General features: G+C 43.2%; 1 protein-coding gene and 1 non-coding gene across 8 annotated transcripts in view; both read right to left on the reverse strand.

Moving 5' to 3' along the window:
* The window catches only part of CKAP5 (cytoskeleton associated protein 5), a 90,035-nt gene that overhangs the window by 17,678 nt on the left and 57,821 nt on the right, over positions 1–14,536 (reverse strand). For 5 of the 7 annotated variants that reach the window (XM_077322349.1, XM_077322343.1, XM_077322346.1 and 2 more), the window contains 7 exons: positions 13,858–14,051; positions 12,382–12,554; positions 12,117–12,140; positions 10,981–11,154; positions 8,428–8,548; positions 4,321–4,500; positions 535–722 (listed from right to left, as the gene is read on the reverse strand). In XM_077322349.1, coding sequence (XP_077178464.1) covers positions 535–722; positions 4,321–4,500; positions 8,428–8,548; positions 10,981–11,154; positions 12,117–12,140; positions 12,382–12,554; positions 13,858–14,051 — 1,054 coding nt within the window. The remainder of the gene's footprint in view (positions 1–534; positions 723–4,320; positions 4,501–8,427; positions 8,549–10,980; positions 11,155–12,116; positions 12,141–12,381; positions 12,555–13,857; positions 14,052–14,536) is intronic. The other 2 variants (XM_077322348.1, XM_077322350.1) reach the window with 1 other exon arrangement.
* Positions 8,268–8,379, reverse strand: LOC143831054 (small nucleolar RNA SNORD67). The gene has a single exon (XR_013228689.1). It is a non-coding gene; the product is annotated as a small nucleolar RNA SNORD67 (small nucleolar RNA).

Here is a 14,536-nt window from a genome sequence, read left to right on the forward strand (position 1 = left end):
GGTATCATGCAACTTGGGAGGTACAAGTTGGCCAATGGATGCTGCCACACCTGGTCCTGATGAATTCTTCCCTCACAGGCCAAAAAAGCTTAAGGAAAGTAACCAAGCTGGAACAGTTGGGGTTGCCTAGCAACAGCAACTAAGGGCATGTGTTTCTTAAAGCTACAGGTGCTTCATCTCTTTTTAAAACCCTCCCCAAACTATATTTTCTGCAAACCTGAGTCATTTTTCAGGATTGTAGAAAGATCTGCCTTGTACATTCACAATTCTTCTCTCTCAAGAGTTAAGTACCCTCAGATTTGGCCAGGTTGAGAATCAAATATATTAATATAACAAACTTAGCTGATCATTTCAGGCAGAACACTTCAGTATTAGCTTGCAGATCTTTATCTGAGCCTGTATTATCTTACACTGACCTATCCCAAGTAAAGTCAACATCATCATATGCAAAACATGAAGCAAATATTCAGTTTCCTGCTAAAATTTGCAGTGATGACTGGAAGGATTTATCAAATCTATGTTATCAGCATTTACCTCAGTATGTTGGTTTGGTCAGATTTCTCCAGAACTTTTACCACCAAGAGGTTAACAGATCTAATAACCTGTTGGCCTTCCTCTAGGTCTTCAACCCTTGAATCCAACATCAAGGTAATAAGTCCATGCATCAAGTCCTTCAGTACTCCAGCAGAGGCCTCCCTAGCCAAACTTTCAATGCGGAAAAGCTGCAGATCAAATTCAAAGGTTAAATATGCAATAATGATTGGATTATGTTTATGTGATTCTCAAGGTTGTAACAGTCAGATGTTCATAGAATCATAGAATAACAGAGTTGGAAGAGGCCTCATGGGTCATCTAGTCCAACCCCCTGTACTATGCAGGACACTCACATCCCGATCTCTGATCTACTGCAACCTGCCACCCCTCTGCCTTCACAGAATCAGCCTCTCCGTCAGATGGCTATCTAGCCTCTGTTGAAAAATTTCCAAAGATGGAGAACCCACCACTTCCCGAGGAAGCCTGTTCCACTGAGAAACCCGCTCTAACGGTCAGGAATTTCTTCCGGATGTTTAGATGGAATTTCTTTGGAATTAATTTCGTCCCATTCATTCTGGTCTGTCCCTCTGGGGCAAGAGAGAACAATTCTGCTCCATCCTCCATATGGCACCCTTTTAAATACTTGAAGATGGTTATCAGATCCTCTCTCAGTTGTCTCCTCTCTAGGCTAAACAGACCAAGCTCCCCCAACCTTTCTTAATACGACTTTGACTCCAAACCCCTCACCATCTTTGTTGCCCTCCTATGGACATGTTCCAGTTTGTCAACATCCCTCTTCAACTGGGGTGCCCAAAACTGAAAGTACTCCATGTGAGGCCAAACCAGAGCAGAGTAAAGCGGTACCATCACCTCCCGTGATCTGCACACGATACTCCGTTTGATACAGCCCAAAATCCCATTTGCCTTTTTAGCCATTGAGTCACACTGCTGACTCATGTTCAATGTATGATCTACTAAGACTCCTAGATCCTTTTCACACGTGCTACTGCCAAGACAAGTCTCCCCCATCTTATATTGGTGTATTTGGGTTTTCCTACCTAAATGCAGAACTTTACATTTGTCCCTATTGAACATTTTATTCAGTTTAGCCTGGGGGTCCTCAACCCGCAGTCCGCAGCCCAGAAGGCCACAGTACCGGGCTGCCAGCGACCATGCCTGCCTCCCCCCCCCCCCCGCAGCGAGAGGTTTGTCTGGCCGTGAGCGAAGCGGCTGCCAAAGCGGCCGTTTCACTCGTGGCCCGGCTAGCTGCTTGCTGCGAGAGGTGGAGGGAAGAGCCAGGCACGGCCGCTGGCACGACAGCGACGCAAACATGCAGAGCTGCCTTGCATGCACATTTGTGCCCCCTGCTGGCGAAAACGCGCATCTGCGGCAACTCTGTACATGCACGTTAGCACCACCTGCTGGCGAAAACGTGCATGCGCGTTTACGCACAGCTGCCGCGCGTGCGTGGCACCTGGGCCGCCGGCTCTCCCCCACCCCCGGAGGCAGTCCTTGACCACAAAAAGGTTGGGGACCGCTGGTTTAGCACACTTCTCAAGCCTATCAATCTCATCCTGTATTCTGCTGCTGTCTTCAGTTGTGTTTGCTATCCCTCCCAGTGTAGTATCGTAAGCAAATTTAATAAGTATCCCCTCTAATCCCTCATCCAAATCATTTATAAATAAGTTGAACAACACAGACCATTGTTTTTCCAAAAAGATGCTGAACCATTAACAAGTACCCTATGTTATTTTCTTTTAGGTTATGAATCCTTTAGGAAATTCAATGTTATGTATTTGAATATAATCATTTGGTAAGAATTATTGGCAATGGTGTTTGCAATGATGTTTATATGAAGACAGGTGTTTGTACTTATTGGATGTTGTATTATTATGAGAATCTGAAGAAGAATGTTGTAGTTCTAAACAAGGACTACAATCCGGATAACTTGTCAGAATTTAGAGAATTTAAAATAAAGAATTGAGAACTAAACCTGTTTCAACATTTAAGCTTTAATCAAAGTTGTATTACACTAACTTTCGCAGCCATACGTTGCAACTGGGAATACCATAGCCTTGACTAAACGCACTTTTGTTGGCAGGGTGATGTCTCTGCTTTTTAGGATGCTGTCTAGATTTGCCATAGCTTTCCTCCCCAGGAGCAAGCATCTTTTAATTTCTTTGCTGCAGTCCCCATCTGCAGTGATCTTGGAGCCCAGGAAAATAAAATCTGTCACTATCTCCATTTCTTCCCCATCTATTTGCCAGGAATTGAGAGGGCAGGATGCCAGGATCTTTGTTTTCTTAATGTTGAGTTTCAAGCCAACTTTTGCACTCTCCTCCTTCACCCGCATCAACAGGCTCTTTAGTTCCTCTTCACTTTCTGCCATTAGAGTGGTATCATCTGCATATCTGAGGTTGTTGATATTTCTCCCTGCAATCTTGATCCCAATTTGTGACTCCTCTAATCCTGCATTTCTCATGATGTGCTCCGCATACAAGTTAAATAGGCAAGGCGACAGTATACAGCCTTGCCGAACTCCTTTCTCAATTTTGAACCAATCAGTGATTCCATGTTCAGTTCTCACTGTTGCTTCTTGACCTGCATATAAGTTTCTCAAGAGACAAATAAGATGCTTTGGTATTCCCATCTCTTTAAGAACTTGCCACAATTTGTTGTGCTTCACACAATCAAAGGCTTTAGCATAGTCAATGAAGCAGAAGTAGATGTTCTTCTGGAACTCCCTAGCTTTCTCCATGATCCAGAGTATGTTGGCAATTTGATCTCTACTTTTTATCAATTTACCTGGAACAGATATTAAGCTATTCTATCTATAATTTAGTAAATTCCCTCCAAATTTTTTAAAAAATGGGAGTTACACTGGCCACTCTCCATTTCTCTGGTACAGTAAGGTAAAGGTATCCCCTGTGCGAGCACCGAGTCATGTCTGACCCTTGGGGTGACTCCCTCCAGCGTTTTCATGGCAGACTCAATACAGGGTGGTTTGCCAGTGCCTTCCCCAGTCATTACCGTTTACCCCCCAGCAAGCTGGGTACTCATTTTACCGACCTTGGAAGGATGGAAGGCTGAGTCAACCTTGAGCCGGCTGCTGGGATTGAACTCCCAGCCTCATGGGCAAAGCTTTCAGACGGCTGCCTTACCACTCTGTGCCACAAGAGGCTCTTGGTACAGTAGGGGTGTGCAAAAATCAATCTTGGAATTTTTTGGTTTGGGGTGACTGGTGTTTCCAAAAAAATCTGGATCCCAATACCAGTATGGTGCTCATATCAGGGATTTTTCAGGAATCCAAATTTTTTCAGGCCCAATAGACCCGAGAAGAAAAAATGTCAATTTTTAAAAACCATGCCACACAAGATGCTGGGCCTAAAAGATGGTTCTCTCTGAGCTCTCTTAGCCTCACCTACCTCACAGGGTGCCTGTTGTGGTGAGAGGAAGAGCAGGTGAATATAAACCGCTTGAGACTCTTTTGGGTAATAAAAGTGAGGTATGAAAATCCAGCTCTACTTCCTGCAGAGCAGTTTAAACTGCACCACTGAAGCTGGCTCCGGGATCCACATGCAGCAGGGTGATCTCTCCCCACCACTTGCAGACCTGGCAGGGAGCTTTCAGTTCCTGTTGCCCTGGCTGAGCTGGTTCCTCTTGACAGCTTCATTTAAACTAAGCTGCAAGAAGAGCCAACCACAGACTAAACTAATCCAGAATGAATTAGACTGCCAGTTTCACTGATTATAGGGAATTTCTCTTTGTCCATGTCAAAAAACTTACCGAAATCATGTTTCCAATTATGCAACTGTACAGTTTGACGATCTCATCCTTGTCCAGTTTCTCATCAGCCATGTGTGTATTATAAATGAGTCGGAGTTGCATGAATGTGGCTATTAAAAACTGGTCAATGTGGCCAGACATAGCTTCTGCTTTATCCTCTTGTCTCAGGACTTCATCGATCTGCAGACAGACCCAATTATTTTTTTACTAACGGTTAAAGTTTATAATATTGGCATGAATACATTTCCAGTAGGAGTCAATATTTTCCAGTAGTCACACTATTTCATTTTCTACAAGGCAAGCTCATTAGATGCAATACTTTGTGTAAACGATAGCAATTACTATACAATATTTTAATTACCAGCCCATTGGGGATTCTAGTATTTTGCTGCAGTTCACTGATAAAAGTTGCTATATGAGTATCACACATGGTATTTATTTATTTAATTTTGTTTACAGATTGCCATTCTCACTCAAAACAGATTATAAAATGTTACCATATGTGACCACTCCAAAGGAAGTCTGACTTCCCATGATAAACTTTTTATTGGCATGACTGCTTGACACCACCTGATGCCTTGAGATGGTATTTTTTAAAAAGTGACTCAAAACCTAACAGCATTAGGAGAAAGAGTTGTTCAGTGACTTTCTAGTATCTTTTAACCTTATATTTCCATTATTATATAATGTCATTACATTTATCTTAAAATAATATTTCCAGGTACTGGGAAAAATCTACATTCTTGCTAAGTTTGTTATCAACCATCTTTACAGGTGTAGTCTAGGCAAGTTGGATCTCTTCAGATCTTGGAAGCTAAGCAGGGTTGGCCCTGGCTAGCACTTGGAAAGGCAACCTCCAAGGAACACCAGGACTATGACACAGGGACAGGCAATTGGAAGCTACCTCTGAAATCAATCAATCAATCAGAGAGAGAGAGAGAGAGAGAGAAAGAAAGAGAGAAAGAGAGAGAGAGAGAGAGAGAGAGAGAGAGAGACAAAGAGACAAAGAGAGAGAGAAAGAGAGAAAGAGAGAAAGAGAGAAAGAGAGAAAGAGAGAGAAAGAAAGAAAGAAAGAAAGAAAGAAAGAAAGAAAGAAAGAAAGAAAGAAAGAGAGAGAGAGAGAAAGAGAGAAAGAGAGAAAGAGAGAAAGAAAGAAAAGAATTCAGCATTTTTCCTATATGGAAAATCAGACAGTTTTAGAGATGGACATGAACTGCATTTTTGTGGTTCGGTTCATGGTTTGTTGTTAAACTACAAACTTACTTAAACCAGCAGTTAAGTTCATGAGCCAAACTTGTTTGTATGGATTCATGACCACTTCTTTCTGCTTCTCGCTACTTCTTGCAGGCCACAGAAAGTAGCTGCACAACATTCTATGGCTTTTTGGAGGAAGCAGAAAAAATGGTTTAAATGGCTCCCAGCCATTAAACCAAACAGCAGAGCAGCATATTATTTCTCAGCTGTTTTGGTTTAAATTAACTGGAGCTGAAACCAAGAAACCCCCTTTAAAAAGCTGAGTCAGGTGAGGAGGTTCAGCTGTTTACAGACCAAAACAACTAAAATGCAGGAGCAAGTCTGATCTAAACAGCTGAGCAGTGGGGAGCAGCCTGCTCCCACAGCTCAATTGTTTAGGTGACTTCTTCGGGGAGGAAAACGCAGAGGTTTAAGCTCCTACTTTTTACTTCCCATGAACCGCCACAAACTGCTTTAAAAGTTTGAGGCCTGGCTGCAGTATGAAAATCATAAACCAACCCAAACTACTCATGAACTGGTTTATGCCCATCTTTTCCCTCTTAATAAAACAGTAAGGGGTGTTGGGGTGGGCTCAGTCCGTGATGGGGAGGGGAAACAATTGGTCCCGTGGCCCTGGACTGACAAGCGAAGGGGCCAATCGGAAGGCACAAAGCGCCTTCCAATTGGCCCCTTACCAGGACAGACCAAAATTCCATCCAGCCAGGGGCAATATGGAGAAATGGCTGCCAGTCTGCTCCTGACCACCAAAGGGAGAGGAGGTCAGCAGGGCTGCCAAGGGGGATGAGAACAGAGGTTTGGACAGGCTGCACCAGCCCTTTTCACCCCAAAGATGTCCTAACTGTCATGTCCAACTGTGAATTGCCTCAGAACCCTGACAGAGCTGGCAGGAGGCTGCAGAGTGCTCCCCTCCCCCCTTCAGGCCTGCTGCGAAGGAGCCTCTGACAGGCCCTGACTGAGGGGAGGGAGGCATTTTCCTTCAGAGAGCAACGCAGGTGAGCCTGAGGGCCTTCCTTTTGAGGTGGGGGGGACTTTCCCCTTCTGCCAAACAGCTGGCTGACAGGGAGGCCACAGAAAAGCCCCCTTTCACTTAAAATACTGCTCTGGCCGGGGGTTAGACACAGCCAAGCCATGTGTTTTCTTTGCAACTCTGAAGATTTGAGGCCACTGCACAGCGTTATTCTGCAGAGGAAGCTGGCTCTTTTGTCTCCTGTTTCATCTGCACAACAACCCTGTGCAGTAGGCCTCAAGTCTTTCAATTCAACAACAACCTGTGTGGGAAGCCTTAAATGTTTCTTCTCTACCACAACCCTGTCCAAAGTAGCCCTTTCTGCCTGGGGAGCTGATCTTTATACTCTGCAGGTGAGCTGTAATTCCAGGAGCTCTCCAGGCCACACCTGTAGGTTGGCTACCCCTGGGTTGGAAATATCCCTCGAGGTTTGGAGGTGGGACTTCAAAATCGTACAATGCCTCAGAGTCCAGCCTTCAAAGGAGCCATTTTTGCCTGCAGTTGGGAGGGAGTGGTGCAGGTGTGTCCCTCCTGGGCTATGGCCAGCCCTTACCAGCAACTGTTTGTATTCTGGGGCGCAGACAGGCAGACCAGATTCAGTCCTGTGAGTCTGGAAAGTGCAGGAAGATCTAAATAAATACTTACAGCCTGAAACTGTAAATAGTGAGAGGGAGAGGAAGGGAAGATGATTGGAAAATGCTTTGAGACACCTTAGGCCTGCTGGGTCACTGCGGCCCATTCCCAGTTCTCTCAGATCTCTCACAGCCCCACATACCTCACAGGTTGACTATTGTGGGGAGACAAATGGAAAAGGTGTTTGTAAACTGCTTTGAGACTCCTTTGGGTAGTAAACAACAGGGTACAAAAATCCATTCTTCTAAGGAGCAACCATGAAAGAAGCATGTGGGCACATAACATTTTATCAACAGTGAAAAAAATGGAGAAGAAGAAACAGGGTGGACACCTGTGTACTGTGACTACCTCATGTGTATTAGGGCAGAGGGGCATTTCGGTGTCTGTGGCCTAATTCTCACAAGAAGAGAAATGACGCAGAACTGGGGGGGGGGGGAATTGGTTGCCATGTAATCTTCCCCTAAGAAGAGTCTCCAGTCTGATTTTCCCTTCACATATCTGAAGACATGGCTCTGGAAAGCTCATCTGTAACCACTATGCCACAATTTCCAAAGGTCAGTCTTCTCCCACACTCAATGAACATTCCAAACCACAGGTTCTTGACACCCATATCTCCACACCCATGCCCTCATTTGCCACTACACCACCACAACCTCCCACACAACACACACATTCAACCCCATGCCGTTACAGCTAGGACAATGATGCATTTGAGTTAATGTCAACACTCTTTCAAGGTTTCAAGCAGAAAAGTAAATCAGCTTCAGATAAATATACAGAAACATAAATGGTAAGATGAGGAAGAAAGCAGTTTGGGTCTTTTAAAACTAATATTCTGAAACATCACTTAAGTAGACAATAGTAAACAAGATGTAATTAAACTAATCTGAAGACTAAAGGTACTATCCTCAAGAGGAAAACAGCCTCTCATCTCTCAGCAAAGAGGTTCCAATAAGCTATGTGTATTACTGCACATGATTATGGAGAAAGAACCATAAGACTACATAGAAATGGGGGAATTTTTTGTCAGTATTTAAAAATCCTTGGGGAGAAAAGCGAGTCAGATGGCCCCTGTGCACTCGGTTTTGTCATCAGGGAGGTTCTGAGTGATGCCTGTGTCACCTGACACTTCAGCTCCACCCAACGTGCAACTCATCACTCTCGCAAACTACTTGTTCAATGTTTTGCATTTGCCAACCAGAACTTCCACTTACCTGAGCTAGAGCTTGAATGCTTGTATTGATATCACCACTGGCTACCTGTGAGATGACAAAGTTGATGGTGGATGCTGTGTTACTGTGCATATCATCAAAGTGTGGAGACACTGCACGAATCCTGCATCGTATGAGGCAAAAAAGGTGTTAGTACTCTTCAATAAGCATTTTTATAATACCAAGTATCATTATCAGCTCTCTCAGATCAAAACCTTTTTTACACAGTAGAGCAGCTCAATGAATTGTTGCAGTGACAGATTGGACCAAATGAACAATTTATGGCTTGGGAATACAAACAGTTGTGACACTATCAGTAGATACTCAGGGTCTCACCTGTGGCAGATAATACCAGCTCAATCACTTCTCAGGAAACCAGTGTCTGATCCTGTTATTCATGTTCTGTCCACAACAATTGGAGTCATTTAAGACTGCCTAGACAGGTTGCTTGGATAATTTAACTGGTGAAGTATGGCAATACAAGACGACAAGGTGACTAACATTTTTGCTGGCTTTCAGATCTCAGTTTAACTGCTTGTTTAACTTTAACGTTTATTGCTTCTGGTTTTAAATTATTTGAGAGACAGAATTTTGAAAACCATTTTGGTTTCAGATATAGCTTGTGATGCTCCCCCCGGGCACCCCCATTTTTGGCACATCTTGTTTCCTATTTCTGTATGTGTATGCTTTGCTGTGGGCCTAGTATTGCCTGAAGCCTGAATTAACCTCAAATCAAATTGCATTACATCACACCAAGAATGGAATGCCGGACAGCTCCTCAATAATGCAAATTCCCTCCCAAGAGAATTCAATCGAGGGCTATTTCCCACCAGGGCTTTGGATCCTCCTCCCAGAGAATTTGACCCTAAATAACAATCTCCTTTCCAAAACAAGAAGCAATAGGCTATTTCTTCAGTATTTCAATGACCAGACAGGAAAGTTCCTGACTTCCCCAATTCATAGCATTCACCCAGCCATTGATGACATTACTGTGACAAGGGGAAATCTCCCCTCCACAATACAGACAAAGAATTTCCTTTCGGGCTGATTCAATTTAGGAAGATTGAATTTTTATTACACATTTCAACACCACCACTAGGAATATACATTCAGCTAATCCAAGATGAACAAATACCCACCCACCCCCCCAAAAAAATTATCCTTACGTGGAATTTTTTGGGACTGATGGATAGCCGCAATTGACATGCATTTCAAGGGCTCTCAATTTCGTTAAAAAATGCCTTCAGAGTGAATTTTTCAACTTGGAGAAGGCATTTAAAGGCACTGCACGCCCTTTAAAAGCCTTTGAAGTTTACTTGCGCTGCCATGCCTTGCAAAACATTTATGTTTTAAAGAGACCGGTTTCCCTTTAAAGTTTAAATTCCTTTTCCCCCACTTCCATTGGAAACAATGGAATATAAGGGCACCTTCTTTGGGGGCCCATAGAACTGGACTCCCTGGTCTAATCTTTTCCAAACTTTTCAGGCTTTTTTGAGGAGAGGCACCAGCAGCTATGATGCAAATTTCATTCCTCTACCTCAAAACAGTGCCCCAAAGCCCCAAATTCCCCTGAATTGATTCTCCTTTATAGCCTAAAATGGAGTTTAAAATTTTGGAAATCCTGAATATTTACCAAATCTTAATGCCATACCAGTACTGGGATTTGGGAATATCAAGAAATACTGATATTTTTCAGGTTCCGTATAGCAAAGCCTAGAAAATGCAGGGTTTCCTCCACTCACACCAATCCCTACCCTTCCTCAACAAAAAAATATAAAGAATTATCCCTCAGTTCCAGTTTTTGGAGCAGGTTTTGGACTCATCCAGTAACCCCAACTTCAGGGTTGGTTTTCTGCTTCTTTGCTCCACTGACCAATTTGCTGAGCTTTCTATCCCTTCTTGGTCAATTTCACTCTGCCCGCACTTTGCTGAGGACAATCCTGAGTTGTGGAGGGGTTGGACTAGATGACCCTGAAGGCCCTTCCAACTCTATGATTATATGAACTCCACCACCTCTGCCAGATCAGACTCACATGTCTTGCCTTCCTCCCTATCTCAGTAGGCAGTTAGTTCTTTTATAGGAAAAGGTTTGTATTGTGTCCATTTCTGTGCATCTTCCTTTCTGTAATTCCACTTTGCTCCACAATATTGTTTAGAATTCCTGCTGTATCTTTCCTGCTGTATAAATTTAAAAACTATGTTTTTAGAAGCTTATTCCTTTCATTCTTTTGAGTATTGGTCTGAATCTGGACCTTGGTATACATATGGTTAGGATCCTGAGAATATTGCTCAAAATACACATTTGCTCTATTCTAGCAACAGGACTCCTTTGCATGTTATGAGCCCTTTATGTGCTTGCTGACTTGGGTAATACTAGATACTCTTGGAGTATTTTAAAATGTTTTTTTCCTGCTATAACAGGAGCTAAAAACTTGATTTTATATTATACCAAACAACTTGTACATATGGGAGGAAGAAAAGACCAAAATACCTAAATGAACATATATAGACTCACAATGGTCCAAAAGTATAGGCCTCTTAGTTAACTCTACTCACTTGGGTTCAGGGATTAAGACTGGTTCCAAGATATCATCTAGTTTGTGCTGGACAAGTGCTGGCATTTCACACCGAACTGTACCATTATCGTTTTCTATCTCATCTAAATCCAGCTGAAATTCCCGTGGAACTGTATGTGTTGCTTCCGAGTGGCCACTCATATTACGGGCTTGGCTACAGAAACCAAGAAAGGCATTATTATTATTATTATTATTATTATTATTATTATTATTATTATTATTATTATTATTATCCTCCTCCTCCTCCAAACCATCTTGCCAGGCTGACAGTGGCAACCGCCCCTTCCATCCATTACGCAAATTCACCTGCCGTAAAAATTAAAAGAGATCTCTCCCCTGAGTTCTCTATGAACTGCAGAGTACCTGGAAAGGGAAGGGTGGGTTCTCTTCTTTGCTGCTGGAATTTTAAGGAAGTTGCATTGTAATTATTTATTCTGTTCTCTGCTGTTCATGGAGAAAAGAAATATCTCTCTCCTTTCCTGTAGGACTATTAAGCAAAGCCAAATCTGTGCACTTATTTTTGTGTGCACTTCTATACATGAAACAATAACAAATGAAAACACTGGGATCACCTAGTACATTTTTATTCTCTTTCATCGACATAGGTGAAGAACTTTATTCAGCACCCTAAGAAATTATCCCCAGTGTTGGCGTACTGTTCCACTAGCCGAAATCCCTCCCAGCAATAGGATCCTGGCCATTTAAATTCCCACAGAAACAGGACTCAAAACCACACTCCTAAGCCCATTTTGAACTGTTCTTCCTAGACCTCAGAACCTGACAGCCAGCGCAGTGTAGCAGTTAGTGTACTGAACTCAGAATGGAGAGACTGTGGTTCAGCACTCTCACAGTGTGAGTTTGGGCAATTTACTATTTACTAAGCTAACGAACCTCACAAGGCTGTTGTGAGCATAAAACTCAGGAAAAGAAAATCACATATGCCACCCGAGGTCCCTGAAGGAAGGGTAGAACAGAAATGAGACAGATCAAAAGCACACCTATTCCATATCACTGCACTTAAGTCAATGGAACTTATTCCCAAGCACATGTAGAATTAGAGCATGAGAAAATTAAAGACAACTCCTTGCTACGAATGATTTAGCATTCAGTACTTACATCCTATAAGTGCGATACATAATTCTGTCCATGGAGAAGCAGTGAAAAAAGGCACAAGACGATTTAGAAAGCATTAAAGACACAACAAAACAAATGAAGAAAGGTTCAAACATTTTGCTTTATAGTATTTGCTCTGACAAGTTGTGACACATGCAGACACTGATGATTAAAAAAATAACACGCACACATAACAGAAATAGCAATGTATGTTCTTAGCACTAACTGCGAAAATGTCAGGCAATATTGCATGTTGCTCATTACATACTTGAGTTTGGAAGACATGTCTTCAGCTGGTCCCTTCCGCAGCATGTTGGCATTGGCACTAACACTCTGAATGCGCTGTGGTTTCTCGTCTACCTGCCTTGCCAAAGCAGCATTTGGCCTCTTAGCAGATCGTTTTATTCGCTCCTCCAGCATGCTCATGTCTTTTTCAGAAAGCTGTGCAAAAGGACCAATGATTTAGTTTGCTATGATACTTTTGCTCTTAAATTAAGACTCTAATGCTAAAGCTGCACTATGCCTGTAAAATACGAAGGATTCTTTAGACTGAAAAACAACCGTCTGGTTCACAAAAATGAACCTCTAAAGTCCTCAGGGCTGCGAATGCCTTTCCACTACTGTCTCCCCCTCTTTGATATTGGTGGTTTTCAGTACTCAAGAAACAACTATTTAGAATCCTGATATGTAAGCAGTTAATTGACTAGAAAGTAAGCCCGCTGTATCAAAAATACAGCGGGAGCTAGTGGGCAGTGGGTGGGTGGATGGGTGGGTGTGGGAGGCCTCCCCTTCCTCCCCCCAATCCCCCGGTTTTAGAGCAGGGCTCCGAGCCCCGCACTGAAACCTGCCCTGGCCGCCCCCTCCCCCCCTTGATCTCCTGGCTTCAACATGGGGCTGGCGCTGAAGCCTCTTCCCCCACCCCCCATCCAGCTGAGGGGCTGGCCTCGGCACGGGGAAAGGAGCAAGGCCAGCGTATTTCCAATGCGGCGCCCCTGCTCCTTTCCCCGCAGCAAAGCCTCACCCGGCTGTGCGCTCACCTGCGAGCCTGGGAACGTCTGGGCCGGGCCAATCGGGAGCCGTGTGCTGTGTGACTCCCAATTCTCCACCTTCCCACACTAGATCTCCTCAAAACTAAGCACTGAGAGTAACAGGACCCTCAAACATGCTTCACCACAGCATCAACAGGCTGCAGTGAGAAGACAAAAATCAAGTGAAACTGCATCTGCCCCAAGTATAGCTGGTTTAGCTGAAGTCTTGCAGTCCTTGTGGAAGAACAGACTAACTCACTTGTGTCCCCATGCCATGGCATAGTATAACAGACCTGTGACCCCTTTACTAGTACATGACTTTGGGGGTACATAGGTGGCTGCTGCAGAAAGGGAAAGGCAAGTTTCTTCTGTACACATAAGACCACACCCAAATCACTGTTAAGAGTGCAGTTATTATGGACTCAAGTGAACCCAACTTGTAAGTATTCACTTCTTCTGGACACTTCCTGGCACGAGTGAGGCTTCCTTTTGTAGTACTATGCCATTCATAGCCATTTGGATTACGGATTTCGTAGTCTGAAATATATCAGTGCTTTTCAAAGCACCTATGACGACATACTGAATAGATCTGGTCATTGATTTAAACTACTGAGCTGGTTTGCTGTGGCTGATGATCAGTCCTATCATGAGAAAATTGTTCTACTTAAATAAAAATTAAGGATTTTAAATATACCCTTTAATTTTGTTTTACTCACATTTCCAATCAGCTTGAACACCTGATCCCCATGTACATTGTAAACCGTTACAATGGTGTTGAGTGCAGCATTTCTGACAGTATTGTCTCTGTCACCAATGTGAATTGCCATTTCCTTTAAAGCTTTGCCTGGAGTTGGTTGACACACATTCATACCGTATGATTCAACTAGACACCCCAGTTCTTCCAAGCACTCTACAGGGGGGGAAAAGTAGTGGCACACATGATAACCAAAAACTATGACCATCACGTATAAAATGTATTGCCTAAATTTATTGTGAAATATTTATGTCAAACACTCCTTTATTATAAATTCATAGGCCAAACACAATTAAGGAGCAGCTTTCTTCATTAGAGAAACAGTAGCTGTCTCTAGTAAAGCTATACCTGATTTTTTAGGGGAGAATTAAGCAATTAAGAACTGTATTAAGAATGTGACATAGAACATGTTGGCACAAATGGTTATGATCATAGCTGGCTTTCAAGAGAGCATTAGAATAGTGAGGAGGTCCATTAATGACTACTAACCATGTTCACTAGAGGAAACCTCCACAAAAAGCAGCAGCAAATCTCTGAATAGTAGTGCTAGGAGGTAGTATCAGAGAAAGGCCTTAGCTTCTAAGCCCTGTCTGTTTAACCTTCAGGGCCACTGTGTAACGCAAGATTTGATGGACCATTGG

Source organism: Paroedura picta, chromosome 2 (assembly GCF_049243985.1).
Source record: "Paroedura picta isolate Pp20150507F chromosome 2, Ppicta_v3.0, whole genome shotgun sequence".
Classification (NCBI taxonomy): domain Eukaryota; kingdom Metazoa; phylum Chordata; class Lepidosauria; order Squamata; family Gekkonidae; genus Paroedura; species Paroedura picta.